General features: G+C 36.3%; 1 protein-coding gene across 21 annotated transcripts in view; it reads left to right on the top strand.

The window, feature by feature from the left end:
• LOC112153550 (protocadherin alpha-C2) overlaps nucleotides 1–9,120 on the top strand; it is a 192,133-nt gene extending 183,013 nt beyond the window's left edge. For 20 of the 21 annotated variants that reach the window (XM_036213968.1, XM_036213961.1, XM_036213977.1 and 17 more), the window contains 2 exons: nucleotides 194–279; nucleotides 6,124–9,120. In XM_036213968.1, coding sequence (XP_036069861.1) covers nucleotides 194–279; nucleotides 6,124–6,428 — 391 coding nt within the window. In that variant the 3' untranslated portion in view covers nucleotides 6,429–9,120. The remainder of the gene's footprint in view (nucleotides 1–193; nucleotides 280–6,123) is intronic. The other variant, XM_036213962.1, reaches the window with a different exon arrangement.
• Nucleotides 9,121–17,492: the final 8,372 nt, after the last annotated feature.

The following is a 17,492-nucleotide window of genomic DNA, read 5'->3' as shown; positions in this document are numbered from 1 at the left end:
GAAACGATGTGCGCATTTCTAACAGCATTTAACCAAAATAGTGATTTGAGGTTTTGATCATGTGACTTTGTCACAATAATCACTTGTAACACAGAAATTTTAATAAATACATTCACATGTTTTAGAGTCAGTTATTGTGAGATTTTTACGGACAACAGCTATGGTGTTTAATAAATTGCATTTTAATTTTCAGTTCAGTGCACATGGAAGAGTCCTCGGTCCTGCAAGGAGCCCAGGGTGTCCTGGTTCAGAACTGGCCGACTGCATCGAGTGCTGCTGGTAAGAACAGGTCTAGCTAAGCTAAACCCTGGTAATGGCAGAGAAATATATATCCATGCAAGAGTCAAAGAGCCTCATTACTCCCATAGCACAAATTCTGACAATACAGTTTTAAATAATCATGCAACTACAAATGCACAGGTCTTCAAATCAGATTCAATTACTGTGGAGAATTAATAGAAATACTGACTATTTGACTGCTAGATGAAGATTAAGATCAATAATACAGACTTTTTAAAAGCTTGGGAAATTGTTCCTCTTTGTGACTTGCCTATTGCTTGACTCCCAAGTTACAAGGCCAAACCCTGCACCAAAAATAAACTCAGGAACAGCCTAACTGAGAACACAGTTTTTATGTTTTGATTGTCTTACTCCGTGCTGGCCATTCTCTGAATGTTGAGTCAGTGAGGGTAAGCACCTGCCAATATGACAGAGTTACTTCAGGCTTCATTTTAACTAATACCGTCACATTAAATCTAACAACTTTTGTAGGTTATGATCATTTTTTGGAAAACAATGTTTGGATTCCACCTTCCACCTAAGAGTTACTGAAGATTAGTGCCTGATTTAAATAAAAGAAAACTGTTAAATAATATTATAAATTGTCATATTACAATACTAGTGAAGTGAATTTGGAATAGAAGCCAAGAATCAGTAAAAGTTGAAGCTTTTCTGGCAGTATCTTGTGAACCATCATTTATAATAAGATACTTCATGAATCCTTCCAGTGACCTTGTGTCCTTAAAAATCCTAATAGTGAACTAATTAAAGAGCAGCATGATGGGGGGGGGGGGAAACAAATACGTAAAAGAAAAATGAATCAGACTCAGCTAGTGGCATCCGATTTAGATAAAGAGGCGATTTGCTCTAATTAGGAAAACTGAGCTGGCCTGGTGTCCTTTTTACCGATGAGGGTGGGTAAGACAGGCAGACAAACTACCCGCATGGTAACTACTGTCTTTTCCTATCCACACTCTGACACACAGCCTCCTCCACTCAATCATCGATTCCTTGAATTAGCTCAGAACTTGCAGGCTGCAGGCACGTCAAACCACAATGGATCGGAGGGATAAAAGAGCAGATGGGAAAGGAGACAATTTGGGGTAGTGATGTCCTTTAGATTGGGTCAGATGCAATGAGATCAGCTGGAGAGGATTTAGGGTGGTCTCATTAAGCTGCAGCTGTAAGGGACATGCTTTAATTTCACCTGAGGGGAGAGCAATCCTTCTCCTTTAATGTTGTCCAGGTTAAGAATGGAGCCACTAGCTCAGGGTTGCATTAGGTAAATTGTAATGTTGGAAAGTGTCGGATGAAAATATTTTAGACAGAATTAAGAAATGGACAAAATAATGAAGAATTCTCTAACTTTAAAGTTGCGTCTTCATCAAATCTGATTGACAGATTAGAATTAAAGACAAAATTAGATTAAAGATTGTGTTTTAAGTGGCTTATCCCTGTCTTTATGTGGGTTTTATTAAAAGAATTGCTTCAACATGACATCTATGCTGCTGGCTTTTCCTCGTGAGACAGAAAACTGACAACGCCCCATTCCTGTCCTCCGACTCAAAACCTACGAATCTCTTTATGCGTTTTCGGCTGCATCGTGTATTTTATGCATGCATGTCTTTATTTATTTGCCTGGCAGTGATTCTAAGTGTGTGTTTTGTCTGCCTGCTTTGTGTGCTGCTCCTGCTGTGACAGATGGTGAGCAGCCCACGCCCAGATTAGCAGATTCACATTAGTGAAATCGGGGTTGTGTTTGGTGTCAACTCATTCTTCCTGTCTATTTCTCTTCCTTGTCTTTGTCTGCTTTGTCCCTCGTTTTTACAGATCAATTACTAATTCAAAAACTGTAGGAAATTATAAAAGACTTGCAGAGAATTTTTAATAAAAAGAATAGAGAGAAGCTGCTCTTTCAGTATCTATAAACAATGGAGGGAGGAATCAGAGACTAGAACATTCTACAAAGGGAAAAAAAATGCTAGTTCTATCAGTCTGATGTTGTTGCTAGGGGAGATTGGTTAGACTAGACAGTGAGGGCAAGAGGGAGTGAAAGCTTCCAGCATTATTTTCCATCAGCATAAGCACTGTCACCATGACTCCTACCAATGTCCTATTGCTTTACTTGAGAATGCTGTTTCTATGGCAACCATTCACAGCCCCTGATTTTGCCAGGAGAGGGTGAACGTGTCTGTGTTTGTGCAAGGGGAGGGAGGGTGTGGGATATTTTTTTTATTCTTATTTATTTTAGTTTTTTTTTAGAAAGAGAGCGTTATCATTTGTGTTAAGTTTTAGTGAAGGAAGAGGTTGGTGCAAAGACATCTAAGAGAGAGTGGCCTACATTAGCTGGGGTGTTGCTGTACTGCAGAGGTGGATGCAGGTGCCCTGTTTTCTGTATCATCACATAGAACACTAATATACCGATGGAAATATACTGCAGACATATAAAGATGAATTTGGACTGCTATAGGTGTCTAATAAATTACAATTAAAATCCAACGTCAAAGGCAAAATAAGAGGCAACAAGACAAAGGAAAATGCATTTTTGTTTGAAATGTGCTGCATTTCTGCTTCACAGCACTTTTGATATTTACCTCATAACTTGTGTCTCATCTGGAAGTACATGCTGATTAATCAGAGCTCATTGGAACTTTATCATTAAATGGTGATTTCAGTAAAAACCATAAGGCAGACATGAATTTATTCAAAACGTAAATACAAGAATTTTTATGCTTACATTTTCTAAGCTTGTTTCTTATTTTCTCTTCTACTCAGTCTTCTCCGCTACCTTCCATCATGTTCTGCTATTGTCTATAAATATCTTGCCAAGTCTCTCACTCGTCTTCACTGGAGAAAAGATTTGCCTTCATCTGTATGTTGCGCAGTAACACATGCCAAAATATTCTGAAACATACAGAGTTTCAGATTTCTAACTTTGCATCAAATTCAGTGATAAATACTGCATGTTATCATCTCACAGAATCCTGGTTTGATAGAAAGCTGGGCGTGGACGGATGTCTGGCAAAAAAGCACAAACACACACAAGTTAAAAAAAAAAAAAAAAGGAAATAAAATGTTGTTTTTGAACTCAAGTATGTCGTCATCATAGGTGTTTACAAAATTGGGAGTAAATTGCATGTTATGCAAACACTCTAATATATTCTTGTATCACCATATGTGAATCATCGACCCGACACATGGATAAGTGTTAAACTCCTAAATAGACAGAACTTTTCCTCTTCTATTTGTTTTTTTCTTTAGAACATGCACAAGCATATGCATTACCCAGTCCAACACAACAGGCAAAACAGCCATCTTGAAAAAGGTGCGGTCCCTTAACAGATTGTTGTGGTGGAGAAAATAAATAAATAAATAAATAAATAAAAATCTTAATCATTTTTTCTGCCACACTCCATTTTATGGGGTGATTTGTTTCTGCAGCCTTGCTTTTCCTAGCACTTCTTCTTCCTCCTTCTCCACTTCTTATGTAACACTGCACTGCGCTAACGCTCCTGCGTCTGCCCAGTTGGCTGATGGTGGAGGAAGACAAGTGGGTGAATAAAGTGGATGTGGCAAAATGGAGTCAGAGGGGCTTGCATGGTTATGAAAACACCCGGCTGCACTTTGAAAGTGAAGAGCAGTTCATGAAAAAACTAAATGGATTAAAAACAGAAGAAAACAAACACAGAGAAGCATTAAATAAGAACATTGACCACATGGTTAAGGATTAAAGAGTTTTTGGTCTTAAAATTTACATTAAAAGGGAACACGATAAAATAGTTGTAGATTGATCAAGAAACAGAAGTTCAAAACGCATAACCATTGGTGTCTGTGGTGTGCGTGTGAGTAACCATTGATGGACAGGCTTTTTAACATGCAATCACATTAGTGTTACTATAAATGTTGATCGCTTGATTAGGACTTGCATCAATAACTGGGAGCGATGGGTGCAGTCTGACTGCGTTTTCACAGTAGATTAGATGAAAGGTCAGAGAAAATGAGGACTAACCAGATGAGCTATTGTGTGTGTATACTTGTTGTGTGGGAGATTAACACATGAAAGAAACATCAAGGACAATTTTGGATTGGGATTCATGCACAACTTCACGACAGAAAAATACGCTCCAGAAATATGCATATTTTATTAAATGTATTGAAGTTATGATTTTGGGTGTTTTCAGAATGACTCATCACTCACTCTTGAGGTGTTTTGTTTAATCATGTGAATTCACACATGGGCACAGATGTCTTACTCACTTTACACTTTAGATGAGATTGATATCAGAACAAGATACTGCCAGCATGTCACTTTTCTGACAGATTTTTTGTGTTGATATTTTTAGAGCTCTCTGCTTTCTGTTTGATAGTTGCTCCTTTCGGTTAATTTTCCATGGGTCTATTTTGGGAATCAAATGAGGACATTTCTACAGTGTGAGCTTGTATGTCCCGCTGTTCACTTGAAGAAAAGACTCTTTTTGGAATTTAGCTTGGCCTGTCTGATCTTTTCTGTCTTCTTCTAATAATTCGTTCTCTCAGCTGGATTTGCAGCTCTGTTGTCACTCCATAAAAGCATAATATGTTAAAAAGCAAGAACCAGACATAGTTACGATATGTAAGAATGCACAAAAACATAAAATATTTGTTTGTTATCACTTCAAATTATTAATTACTTGACAAAATAGCAGTAAGAAAAAGACTGAAAAAAACACCACAGACTCTTTAGTTATTTTGACATTACCCTGTGATAAATCAGGTGTCATTGAGTTTTATTTAAATGAAAAAGAATCACCTATTTATATTTTATTGCTCAAAATGTACACATTTTCATAACCTGATTCCTAACTATTTAAAGAAGTTACATTGTCTGGCTAATGAAGTTACCTCCACTCATTCATTATAGTGCCAGGAGCCTGATCATTTTGTGCAGTTTTGTTGATAAAAATCACCTAAAACTACAGTAAATTATGGTTGACTTAAAGCACATGCTTCAAATTGGTTTGTTTTTACTTGACTACATAAAAACTGTATTTTGCACCAAAAAGATACATTTTTTGCCACCTAATTTGAGGTTCCTCTCTTTATTCCATGTACTACATTTTGACTTTTTAATAATACAAATTCCATGCTCAAAACAAATTTTAGCATCAGGAAATTGACAAACAGCCATCTTCTACTGCCGCACAAATATAGTTTATTTATGTCACCCTTTTCCCTAATATTTGAAGATGTCTCCAATTAAAACCAACAAGTAATGCATGTTTTTTAGCCAATAGCTTGGTGAGCTCAAACATGAAATAGGATGCCAGTTGAAGCTGGAAGGATTTGCCTCAAGTACTGGAAGAGGCAAGGCTTCTTTGCCCAGACACTGTTCCTTCTAGTTGGATGGAGTTGTGTCTAGTTAATCTTCCCTTTGGTAAGAACTCAGAAAAGGTTTCAGAGCGGTGAAAGGAATAAATCAGGCAAGTGTGGCAAGTAGGTCATTGCTGTGAGGAGGCAAAGAAAAAAGAAAAATGTGTTTAACTTTGACTCTCAGTAACTTAATGGATCAAATGATCAAATGTGATCACACCTGTTGTTTTTCTCAAAGGTTAATGGCCTAAAAGGTTTATGTCTCATGCTGTCTTTTAATGAGATGTTTGTTTCCCTGCTATATGTACATGGTAGTTAAATGTCACTTTTTTTCTGTAGATACAAAAGAAACTCTTTAGTATTGGAATTTTAGAGTATAAAAACTATAAATAAGAAAATACTAGATTTAAAAGTCAGTTAACTAGAATAATATAAATAATGTAAAAAATATAAATAGTAATCTCCCATCCCCATTTGTCTCTTTGTTTCTTTCAGATGCTGAAGGAGGAGAAGTTTCACCCCCAATGGGTGCCGGCGTAGACAGCAACAGCTGGCACTTTCGCTATGGCCCAGGAGGCCCTGGTGCTCCCCAGCACCTGAAGCCTGGTGAGGTTCCCCCAGAAGCATTCATCATCCCAGGGTCGCCTGCCATAATATCCATTAGACAGAACCAGGGAGGCGAGGATGACAAAAGCGATTTCATCACCTTTGGAAAGAAAGAGGAAGCCAAGAAGAAAAAGAAGAAGAAGAAGGAGAAGAAAGACAAGAAGGATAAGGGAAAGGATGATGGAGACGAGTAGAGGGACGAAAAGTACATATAATAATGGAGAAGAGGGTGTTGTTAAAACAGAGGTACCAACCAAAGTCCATAAGGCAAAAAAACCCTTAATACTCTTAATTAATAGAATTTTAGAACTGTGTTGCTGGTTATATTGGCCTTGCCAAGTAAAAACAATCATACAATAAATAGTCAAATAGACAATAAAGCTTTTTTTTTCCACACCCTTATGTGCCTATGCACCCTGACTCAACTTATTTTATCCTTTAAAAAGTTTAACCTCTACGTTTGTTGAATTGTTTGCCCTTTTAAAGCCTTTGGGCATGTTGGCACCTCTGTCTTACCCCCCTACCCAGCCCCCCAAAATCCCCAGCTGCAATGTGGATATCATCCTCTCATCGAGGAGAACAACACTTTGTACAAGAACAAAGAAAATATGTGCCAGCCAAGGAAAGAAGGAGACACAAAGAAGGCAGATACTAATGTATGAGGTCTGAGCTGGACACTTGCTTCTTGTAAATAGCACGGGCAAAAGTCACTGAAACCAAGGCTATTATGACACTGCTGCAGAGTCCACTGATAATGACCAAGCGTGTTTGCCGGGATCTCCTTGAAACACGCACACATGCATGCTCACCCATTCAAACATGCAAACCATGGCACATGGACTCAGAAAGCACTTGAGGCCTAGAAAGAGGGAACAAATTAAAGAGAGAGATTAAATGGTAAATGTGCAAGCTCTTTGCCTTGCAGTGTCACCTCTAAGGTGCATGTGCACATCAGCCCTCTCTCAAGATGGAAGCAAGATTCCTCTGTATTGGCCCACTGCATGGAAAGGACACTCGGAGCATCACCTCCTGGCAGAACCTCCACCGAAGAATGCAAAGAGTGCTGGATAGAAAATACGTCAAGTTTCTCTGAGGATCATGCTTGATACTCATGCGTTTAGTCAGTGGGCTCTGATGAAACCTTACGGAAAGTAAGGCGAGATTTTAATGTCACCTTCTCTTTCCCTGCTGCAGCATAAGCCTAATGCTTTCTGCTTTGAATGTTTGGTAGCAACCAGTCTTTACCCAGTACATTGAGTTTACAGATGCTCCTATACTTGTACTGGGCACTTGCTGCCACAAGCCATCTTCTCCCCAAACCTCCTTTTCTCCCTTGTTACCCATCCATGCTATTGCCTCTTCATGTAACTAAGATGTTTGTTGACTTATTCTGTGTTGATTTTCTTCTTTAAAGAGATTCATTATTCCATGTTATGACATTTTGATTTTCTTTTTCTTCTATCATAGCTTTAACTGCTTTATGCTTTGCAGGCCCACCTCTATTTACCCACAGGCAGTCACCCTCACCCCCGCTCTGATCCCCTACCCAGGATTTGTCCTGGTTATGGCCTACTCTGAACATTGTGGTGTGCTGAGAACAGCATGGAGTAATGTGGACAAGGCCTGGGGAGGCACGGTCGGGGGCCTACACCCTGAAACCTCCTCAGATGTTTCTCAAGTGCATAACGGTTCAGTGCTTTTAACTTGTGAATACTACAGTATGCGGTTCATTTCCTGTTTGTAGCCATTAATGAGAGGGGACCAGGTGGGATGAAGCTTAGCATAAAGACACAGGTCTGCTGGAATAAAGGGATGAGTGCCATATATGGTAATCACTAAACGTTATAGAGAACAAACATTTTTGGGAGCATTAAATATCAAGTCAGCTTCCATTTATATTGTAATAGCAAAGTTTTTTTTTTAAGGATTGACAATAAATTAATCATCATAAATTCAAGTAGTTGCTTAAAATAATTCAACTCCTGAGCTGTCTCCCACCTATCCCCTCTCAGGAGGTTTTGAAAAAAGCATTTTTCAAAACCTCCATCTGTTGGTTCCACTCCCTTTGCCTGTAACTTGTTGCCACGTCCCCAGAGTTTGCGGCTCAGTATGATGTCACTCCATTAAGTGGCTGCTGCATGTACTGCTCTAAGGAAACACATACTATATAGAGAAATATATATATAGATAGATGGATAGCTATGGTTTTATTCTTTTGTATCATCATTTCTCTTCATTACTCTCACAGGAGATATTTGTACTGCTGTCTCTGCCAAACATCTATGTACTACCATCTTCACACACAACTGATGTTGAATGGCATCCACTAAATCTCTTTAGATATTTGTAAATGCTATAGTGTTATACCTTTCAATGCAAGTTTATTTTTCTCTTACCAACAACTGTTTTGAGAATGAGCAAAGCGAAAAGGAAAAAAAAAGAAAGAAAAAGGAATCACACTTTGTCTCTGATCTAACTAACATTGTATTATTGTAACTGAAATATGTATGATCCTATCAAGAGCTATCACTTCCCTTTTACTCTTATAAAAAGCAAAACAAAAGAAAAAAAATCCTGTGTAAAACTAAAGTAAAAAAAAAGAAAAAAAAAGAAACAAAAAAGGGTATATGTTAGTGTATGCTTGTGTTTAGTGAGTGTTCATTCTGTCTTTCTTTCCCAATGTATGGTGGTGAAATATGGTGGCAATGTGCTGTTCTATGGATCAGCAGAGATCTGTTGTAAAAACCTTTTTTGTACACACTCTCATCAGCTGTGACAGTGAAGTAGCAGATTTCATTTATTTCTGACTTTTTATGTTGCCTAAATGGAAACAGTGGTAAAGTGTTTGGTTTATAAATCACCAATAAAGTTTTCTTTCTTAAAATATTCATGTGAATTTATTCTCTCAATGGTGTGTATGTGCTGACCTTCAGGTTGTCTTTGTGAAAACAAATCTGGCTAAAACAGCTTTATTTAGATTTTTTATCAATTTTTAAAGTAATATTACAATGTTTTATTATTTAAAGTGCAAAATTAAAGCCTAAACAGATTTAAATGAAGAAAAAAAAGGTGCAAATCTAGAGGGACACAAAGAGTGCACATCATCTGAGAGGGAGGGGCTGACAAACTGACTGCAGGCTGCTCTCCCCTATCATACATGTTCGCATCCCCCGCCTTTCTCTGGGCTAACAAGCAGTCAGAAAGGATCAGTCTCTGCAGAGATAAAAGGCAACCAAGTAATCTGCAAAGCCCAGTCTCTCCACAGTGAAAGCCTGGTCACAGGTGCTCCAAATGGTCCCATGCGGAAGCTTCCAGACACACGATAATGCAATAGCCAGGCTAAGTGGATTATATTTTTTTCATCATAGTAGACATGTCTTTTAGAAAATAAAGTAACATAATTGTATTAGTTGATCTACTGTGTATAAAATGAAGCATTGTAAATATTTTTATTTTTTTAATCATCATTACAGATTCTTTTTATTCAGTCTTGATGGGAGAAAAGCAGGATTTTAATAAGCAAAATTACATTTTTAGAGTTAATATATTTTTTCATGTATAAGGACAACAAACAAACAGTAAGGAAAAAAAAGTATATTTTCTGGTTTTGGCTTTCTTTGAAAATAAGCTGCCATTGACCTTCAGGATTCAGGTAAGACTTCTTAACAAAACAAAGAGACCGTCTTTTACCCACTCAAGATGATGTCTAGAGAATACTTTCAATACATATGTAATGCATATTTTACAAAAGGATAATTCGAAATGATAGTAATTTTAAATGTGTAGACTAAGCATGTGCTAGATGGACTGTTAATTTGGCCATTTATATATCCTCAAACATTGAAATTCACTTCTCGCTGAAGTGTTACTGGTAAAAATAGAAAAAAAAATCTTGCACATTCATGCTTTATTGCACATCTGATACAGATTCAAAATGCATGTGCACAGGTCTTTTAGAATTTTGCTTTATTTTAGCTACACAAACAAGGTAGTTTGATCACTGTTTGGGAATTGCACCCTGCAGTGTTTGGGGAGCACAACAGCAGATCTGTGCCTAATGAATATGGAAATACACTGTCAGAGCAAACAGAGCTCTGCAAACCAAACAGCAATCCTCTGACTGGACAGGCCAATGGTGCATCCACATAATTTAAACTCTAAAGGAAGACAAACAATATTGTTCAGTGAAGTAGTATTCTTCCCATGTAAAAAGGGGTAAATTAATAAATAAATGTCAAAAAAGGAAAAATGTAGTGATCCTAACTGGGTTATTTGAGGTGAGAGACTATGGGTTTGTTTGCAAGACACAATTAAGTATAACACGATTCAACCACAAGGTACACGGTATATACTTACATAGCACTTTTCTACCTTCCTCGAAGGCCCACAGCGCTTTACAGTCACAGAACCATTCACCCATTCACACACTCACTCTGCTGCTGAACACTGGCACCAACCTTCCACCAGAGGAAATTTTGGGGTTTAGTGTCCTGCCCAAGGACACTTCGACGGGCAAGGGAGGAATCAAACCTGCAATCTTCCGATCAGGAGACGACCGCCCTACCACTGCCCCACGGCCATAATTCAAATGTAAGGTAATTCAAAGTCCCAACAGAATGGAAAAAAAAAAAAAAAACATTACTTAGTGCATTTCATTTTATAAACATGATGTATTTGTTTTTTAAGTATACATCTCTTTATGGGACCTAAAATGAGAAGACTACCAACACGTAAACAATGGTCTGTACATTCATTAGTTTAAGTTTATTTCTTTGTGCACGGCTGTCTTGATCAACCAATTGTGGTTCTATTGGTTCACTTCCAGACTATGATTAGTTTATTGCAAGACATTAATTTTTTTTTTTTTTTTTCATTTTCATTTGAGCCGTTCATTGTAAATTTGCCTGTGTGACATAGATCTGTGTCCAGTTCCACGACCTAGTTTCAACCAAGCTTTGCTTGTGGACAGATGGCCCAGATTAGCCATAGATTACTTTGGTATAGCTTTTGTGACCTTCCAACTCTTGTGGCCGGCACAGTTGATTCTAAAAATGCAGAACATCTTTCTCTTTAAAAGAACTGAGTTAATGCGCCTGTATTTTATTTACATATTCCCAAACTGTTTTTAGAGACCTTCACAATTGCTGAGTCATTAAGTTCTGTGCATTTCAATAAAGATGGTGACAGAGTAAAAAAGCTCACTTTTACTTTGTATGCATAAATAGGAGAGGCATTTATGACAATGCTTAGACTTTCTACTTTATATTTGAAATTACTCTTTAAAGAAAAATACTCAATCATCTTAAAGCAGTTTAGAATTAATCTAACAGGGGGTAAACATAACCAATTTAAAATAAAATTACCTTTTTTTTATCCTAATACATATATGTTTGATGTTGTATTAATACCTCAGTCTACGTATAAAACATGGTCTTCTGAGCGCTTCTGTTGAGTGATTATGCAGTCAGCTGCAATGACTTAGCAAATCAAGATTCTACTGACGGAGGCAAAATAGAGGCATCTGACTGACGACAGTAAAATTAAAGTGCAAAGAATTATTGACCCTGGAGTACTTCACCTAAGTCACTGTGTGAATAAACAACGCTTGAGAAATTAAATCTATCAGGTAATGACTCAGATTTATGACCGTTATTTATCTTATTTTGGCCGTGAATACATATTGTTTTAAACCTATACAAACCTTTTTCTTTTTTTTTCTTTTTAATGAGTGAGGCTATGAGTCAAAGCCTTACTTAGATAACTGGATTCTTTATAAACACATAGGTAAATTTCATTTGAAGTTAAAAAGAGAGAAAGGTAACACATAATAATCTTTACTCCAAAACAACCCTAAAGATGCTTGCATTTTTTTATTGAAAAGCAGGACAATTTAAACATGATTTTGTGTCACTAATAACAGCAAGATGACATTTAAAAACATGCACACAGCAATAAAAAATAAAATACATAAATAAATATAAACACAATTGTCATTTAAGCACTCATATTCAACAGTCTAGGAGAAGAAGCAGTTACTTTACATTAGTGTTGACCTAAATATTTAACTCAGTAACAAACAGAGTTGGTAATTTCTTAAAGTATATGGCATCGATAGAATTTCTTGTTTTGATTTATGTTGTTTTAACAAAAAAAATAAAAAATAAAAATATATAAATAAAAATGGAATGACAATGTTTCTTGTGTCATGTCATCAATCATCCATCCCTTCATTTGACTATGGCGATGATAGTTAAACAGTACATCTCAAACACTAGCTGTTGCATATATTTAGAATAGAATAGAATAGAATAGAATAGAATAGAATAGAATAGAATAGAATAGAATAGAATAGAACAGAATAGTATATCATTATGACATGCTAAATGCACAAGGAAATTCCATGCACAATTAAATGTGGTTACCTTTGTATGGTGATAATCACCATAACCACAAACTAAACCACAACAGAGTATTTGCATCTGTATAACTGTGCAGCTAATATCAGTTTATTATGCTAAAATATATATACATATATATATACATTCTACCAGTAAGAATTCTCTTCATGCAATAATTTTACCCTGTTCCTCAACACTTAAAACAATAACATTTAGATACATCTTTAAAATTACAACAGCATAAGGACAAAGGTAAGTCTGCTAATACCACACAGATTTTTTTATTTTATTTAACATAGATTGACAATTTCAGAATGATCTTGAAATCCTCACATCTCTGGTGAACTGATGCATAACAGGGCTCTACCTCTATTTTTTTCTCTCTCTCTGCTGCCTGCATTTGCTTTGTCTGTACTGCTGTTTGGAAGGCGCCCTCTCCTGGTTCAAATTTTACAGCACAATTCAAACACATTTCAACTTGCCAGCAAAACATTTTGAGGGTACATTTATAAGTTTATTTTTGGCAGATTTCAAGCAGTTTGCTTTGTTTTATGAAGCAAAAGTTTACGTTTTATGTTTTGACAGGGAAACAGTTTTTAAAGTGAAAAAATATTCACTTTTTTAGACTTTCTTTTTACATTGAAACATGAAAGATGTGTATTATTAAAAATGCAGGGTTTTGACCACCTTTTCCTTTTCTTCTTTTTTTTTTCTTGTATATCGTTTGCCCAGTCCTTAAGTCTCACTGTGGTCATGTAGACTGTAATATGTTAGAACAATATATACTTTCATAGAAACCGGTGAATCAACCTGATCTCACAGAAAACTGCATTTCAACACAAGGCTTCATAGCAATATACTTCATAACCAACATCTTCAATAAAGTATCATTATTACAAATTTTAAAAGTAATGCACTGAATAATTACAGAAAAAAATGCTAAGACTAGTTAAAAAAAGATCTCTAAAAGGTCTGTTTATAATGCTTTTATTGTGTGAGTGCAGTAACACCAAGAGCTTATTATTGTGTCCTCACAAGCTGTTAAACTATAGGGTAATGACAATTTGGAACTATAAAGCATGCATTTTAGCTAAAAGTCTGATGGCGAGCAATGTGACTTGGACTCAGATTAAAAGACTTCTGAGCATCTCTAAGGTGGTGCCACCCTATCTAAAAAAAAAAAAAAAAGAAAACAATGAACACAGTAAAATGAAAAACGTTTGGAGAATTGTCAAGGTTTGCTTTCATACCTTGCAATGTCATCAGAAATTGATTAGAAATATGCAATTGATGGATATTATTGATATTCAATACAATTAAAAAAGTGCTGAAGTAATACTAAGTGGCCCAAAGTGTGGCAAAAAAAATGTCCCTACACCATAACACTACCAGCAGCAGCCTGGACCGTTGATAGAAGGCATGATGGATCCATGTTTTCATGTTGTTGACCCCAAATTCTGACCCTACCATCTGAATGTTGCAGCAGAACTGGAGGCCCATCAGACCACACAACGCTTTTACAATTTTCTATTGTTCAAAATTGCTGAATTGCAGCCTCAGCTTCCTGTTCTTAGCTAACAGGAGTGGCACTTGGTGTATTCTTCTGATGCTGTAGCCCATCTGCCCCAAGGCTTGACATGTTATGCAATCAGATAAGCTCGTCTGCATACTGTACCTCAATTGTAACCAGTGGTTTATTGAGTTACTGTTTCCTTTCTATCAGCTCGAATCAGTCAAGCCATTCAAGAATTGCCGCTCACTAGATATTTTCTCTTTTACTGACATTTCTCTGTAAACCCAAGAGATGGTTATGAGTAAAAATCCAGGTAGATCTACAGTTTTTTAAATACTCTGACCAGCTTGCCTGGTACCAACAACCATGCCACATTAAGAATCCTTTAAGTCATCTTTCTTTCCCCTTCTACACTTGGCTTGATCTGCAGCAGATCATCTTGGCCACGTCTAAATGCCTAAGTGCATTGATTGACTGGTTAGAAACTTGAGTTAATGATCAGTTGGACAGGTGACTGAATAAAGCACTGAAAAGGAGAGAAACTGGGAAATTGTAGACTATCATCAAAACTAAAATTCATTGTCATCTTTAAATACTCAGACAAAGTTTCTTACAAGTTGGGAAAACATTGCTATCACTTAGAGCGAATACATCTTCCACATGTAAAAAAAAAAAAAAAAAAGAAAAACTTTTTGAACTTGCAGATTGTCATACTCACCAACTGAAAAAAAATGCTCTTTTGCCCAAAAGGATGATGGCCATTAAAGTATATATGGAATGAGATAAAGCAGTCAATTTGGGGTTGGATTATATGAACCCATGAAAGTTTCTTGCATCAATAATTATAATTAGAAATCATTTTAATATTTGTTATGGCTGTAGCCGTACTTGTTTTTTTTCTGTTCTGTGTTTCTGTGTTTTGTGTGTTTTGTTTCTGTCAGAGTTGGATTTCTCTGTATTTGTGGATCTTTGTGTGTCAGTTTTTGTTGGTTTGTTTCAGGTGTGGTTCTGGAAGAGTGTTGCTCCCATTGATTCAAGCTGATGGAGGGAGCCTTTAAAAGCATGTGGACCTCCAGCTCAAGAAGGGAGCTGAGCTGCAACCAGTCTCCACTGCAGCTCGGTGTGCTTCTCCAACTGTTTTGTTGCACTTTGTAGTTTTCGTAGGATGTTGTGTTTTGGTCACTCTGTTCTTTAGTTTTTTGGTGTTAGTTATGTTAGGTGAAGCAGTAGGGGTGACCTGCCATTTACTTTAGTATATATTTTCCTCTGTTTATGTTAGTGCAGGGAGGTTGGTGTTTGTCATTCTTTTCCCTTTTCTTTTGCAGGAAAGCTTCCTGGATTTCAGTTGGGGTTTTGTTTATTATTTTGGCCTTGGTTCCATATGAAAACTTATGCTTCACAATTGTTTTTTTTTCTTGTAAATAAATTTATCTTTTTGTATAACTTTTATGCTATGCTCTTTGATCCCCAAGACGAAAAGGGTTGTAACATTATTGAAGTATGGGGTCCTCTTCATGTGTTCTGCATCTTGTTTAAGGCCGACTTAACTCATAAATTCTTACAATGTCATCCGAAAAGAGGCACGCTCTGAAAACGTCCCACAGCAGCGGAGAACCACACAGCCCAAATGATTAAAAAAAGAAAAAAGGAAAGCATGCTCAATTTTATTTTCCTTAAATGTTTTAATGTGTGCTGTCAGTCACACTAGTCCATAAAAAGTAACCGAGGATGTACTGAGTGTTTACATACAGTATGTTATTTATGTTGTACAAATAAAATGGATTTATTGCTACTTGTGTACATTTATAAAAACAGAGCAACAATGTTCAATCATAGCTTTCTGCAGGCATGCTAAATTTCATTCTGACTAGAAGTAAAGTTTAACATGACACTGTTTATTGTATTTTAAATCTGTGCTTCTCTTGAGAATGTTGCAGACATATTTTTTAAGAGTTAAGAATTATTTCAAGTAAATGAAATGGCATTTTTGAAAAATGTTTTGAGAACTGCATGTATCAGAATCTTAAAACTCATCCACTGGTCCATGTTTGCTTTTGTTACACCTCTGTCTTTTATTAGGGAGAAGATTGAGATTAAAAAAAAATGAAGAAATAACAAAAACATAACTTAACATAATTAAATAAACTTCCATATTCAACAATTTATATCATACAGATAATTAGTTTACCTTCAGCGCGCTGAACTAAACCAATGTCTCTCTTAAGAAGAGACATGGAGGGGACCCGAGTGATACAAGTTTCTCCTTTTTGTTCTCTCAAGTGGCTCGCTACGCCCCTTAGGACGTCCCACTGTGTGGATCAGTAATCAATGTGTTCGAACCCTGCTGCAGATGCAGGGTGTGATTCCAATTGGCTTATCAGAAGTGTAATGTTTGCTGCAGTGGTCGTGGCTCTGCACATGGATACAGAAAATTCATAAGGAGGGATCACAATGTCAATCTTTGTTAACTCAAAGTAAAAAAAACGAACAAGCAAATATATATATACATATATATATATATATATATATATATATATTAGTCTGTTCTGCAACACTTTCAAAGAGCAACTCTGTACTTTGTAATATGTCTCCATTAAAGTATGATTTTATTTTAAGAGACCTGTCTGTACCTGATCATTTTTTTTATTTAACAGAACTTGCTAATACAATGATTTAACAAAATCCCTTAAAACTCAATCATATTTTTAATATGCATTTAACATTACACAAATTATATCTGTACATTATATTTTAATATTGATCAAGCTCTTGAACCTATCCTGAACCCACCAACATTATGTCCATCCCCTAAGGTAAAATTTGCTCAGAAAGTCAGAATAAATACATGCACCACTGTATTGATCTAAGACATCACCGAATCTGAAAATACTGCCTCTGCTTGCTAACTTGCAAGTGTCTCGACTTGCTATTGACTGGAATATGTCATTGCTGCAGAAGGGCGGAGGAGGACCATGATCAGTCTTATACCAGTTCAGTGATATGGGGTGTGAAATTTATTGTAGACACTTTTAGTTAAGCTCCCAAGAGTTTTGGTGCACCGGGTGATCGCCTGCTTTAAAGTCGGCTGCTGATTAACAACCAGAAAGCAACTGTAAATTCTTATGTTACTGCTTAAAAATAAATAAATAAATGAACGAACAAACAAGCAAACACACAGATAAATAAAAACTTAAAAATAAAGAACAAATAAATTAAACAAATACTGTACATTTAAAAAATCGAGAAACTGATTTAGATAATGTGTGAACGATTTTCTTATTTTGCTAAACTTAGACCTTAATACTGTCTCTAATGTCAATTGAGCTTTGAAGGTCCTTTTTAAAAAA

Source organism: Oryzias melastigma, linkage group LG10 (assembly GCF_002922805.2).
Source record: "Oryzias melastigma strain HK-1 linkage group LG10, ASM292280v2, whole genome shotgun sequence".
NCBI classification, from domain to species: domain Eukaryota; kingdom Metazoa; phylum Chordata; class Actinopteri; order Beloniformes; family Adrianichthyidae; genus Oryzias; species Oryzias melastigma.
Note: the sequence above shows the minus strand (reverse complement) of the source record. Positions and strands in the feature narration are given on the sequence as shown.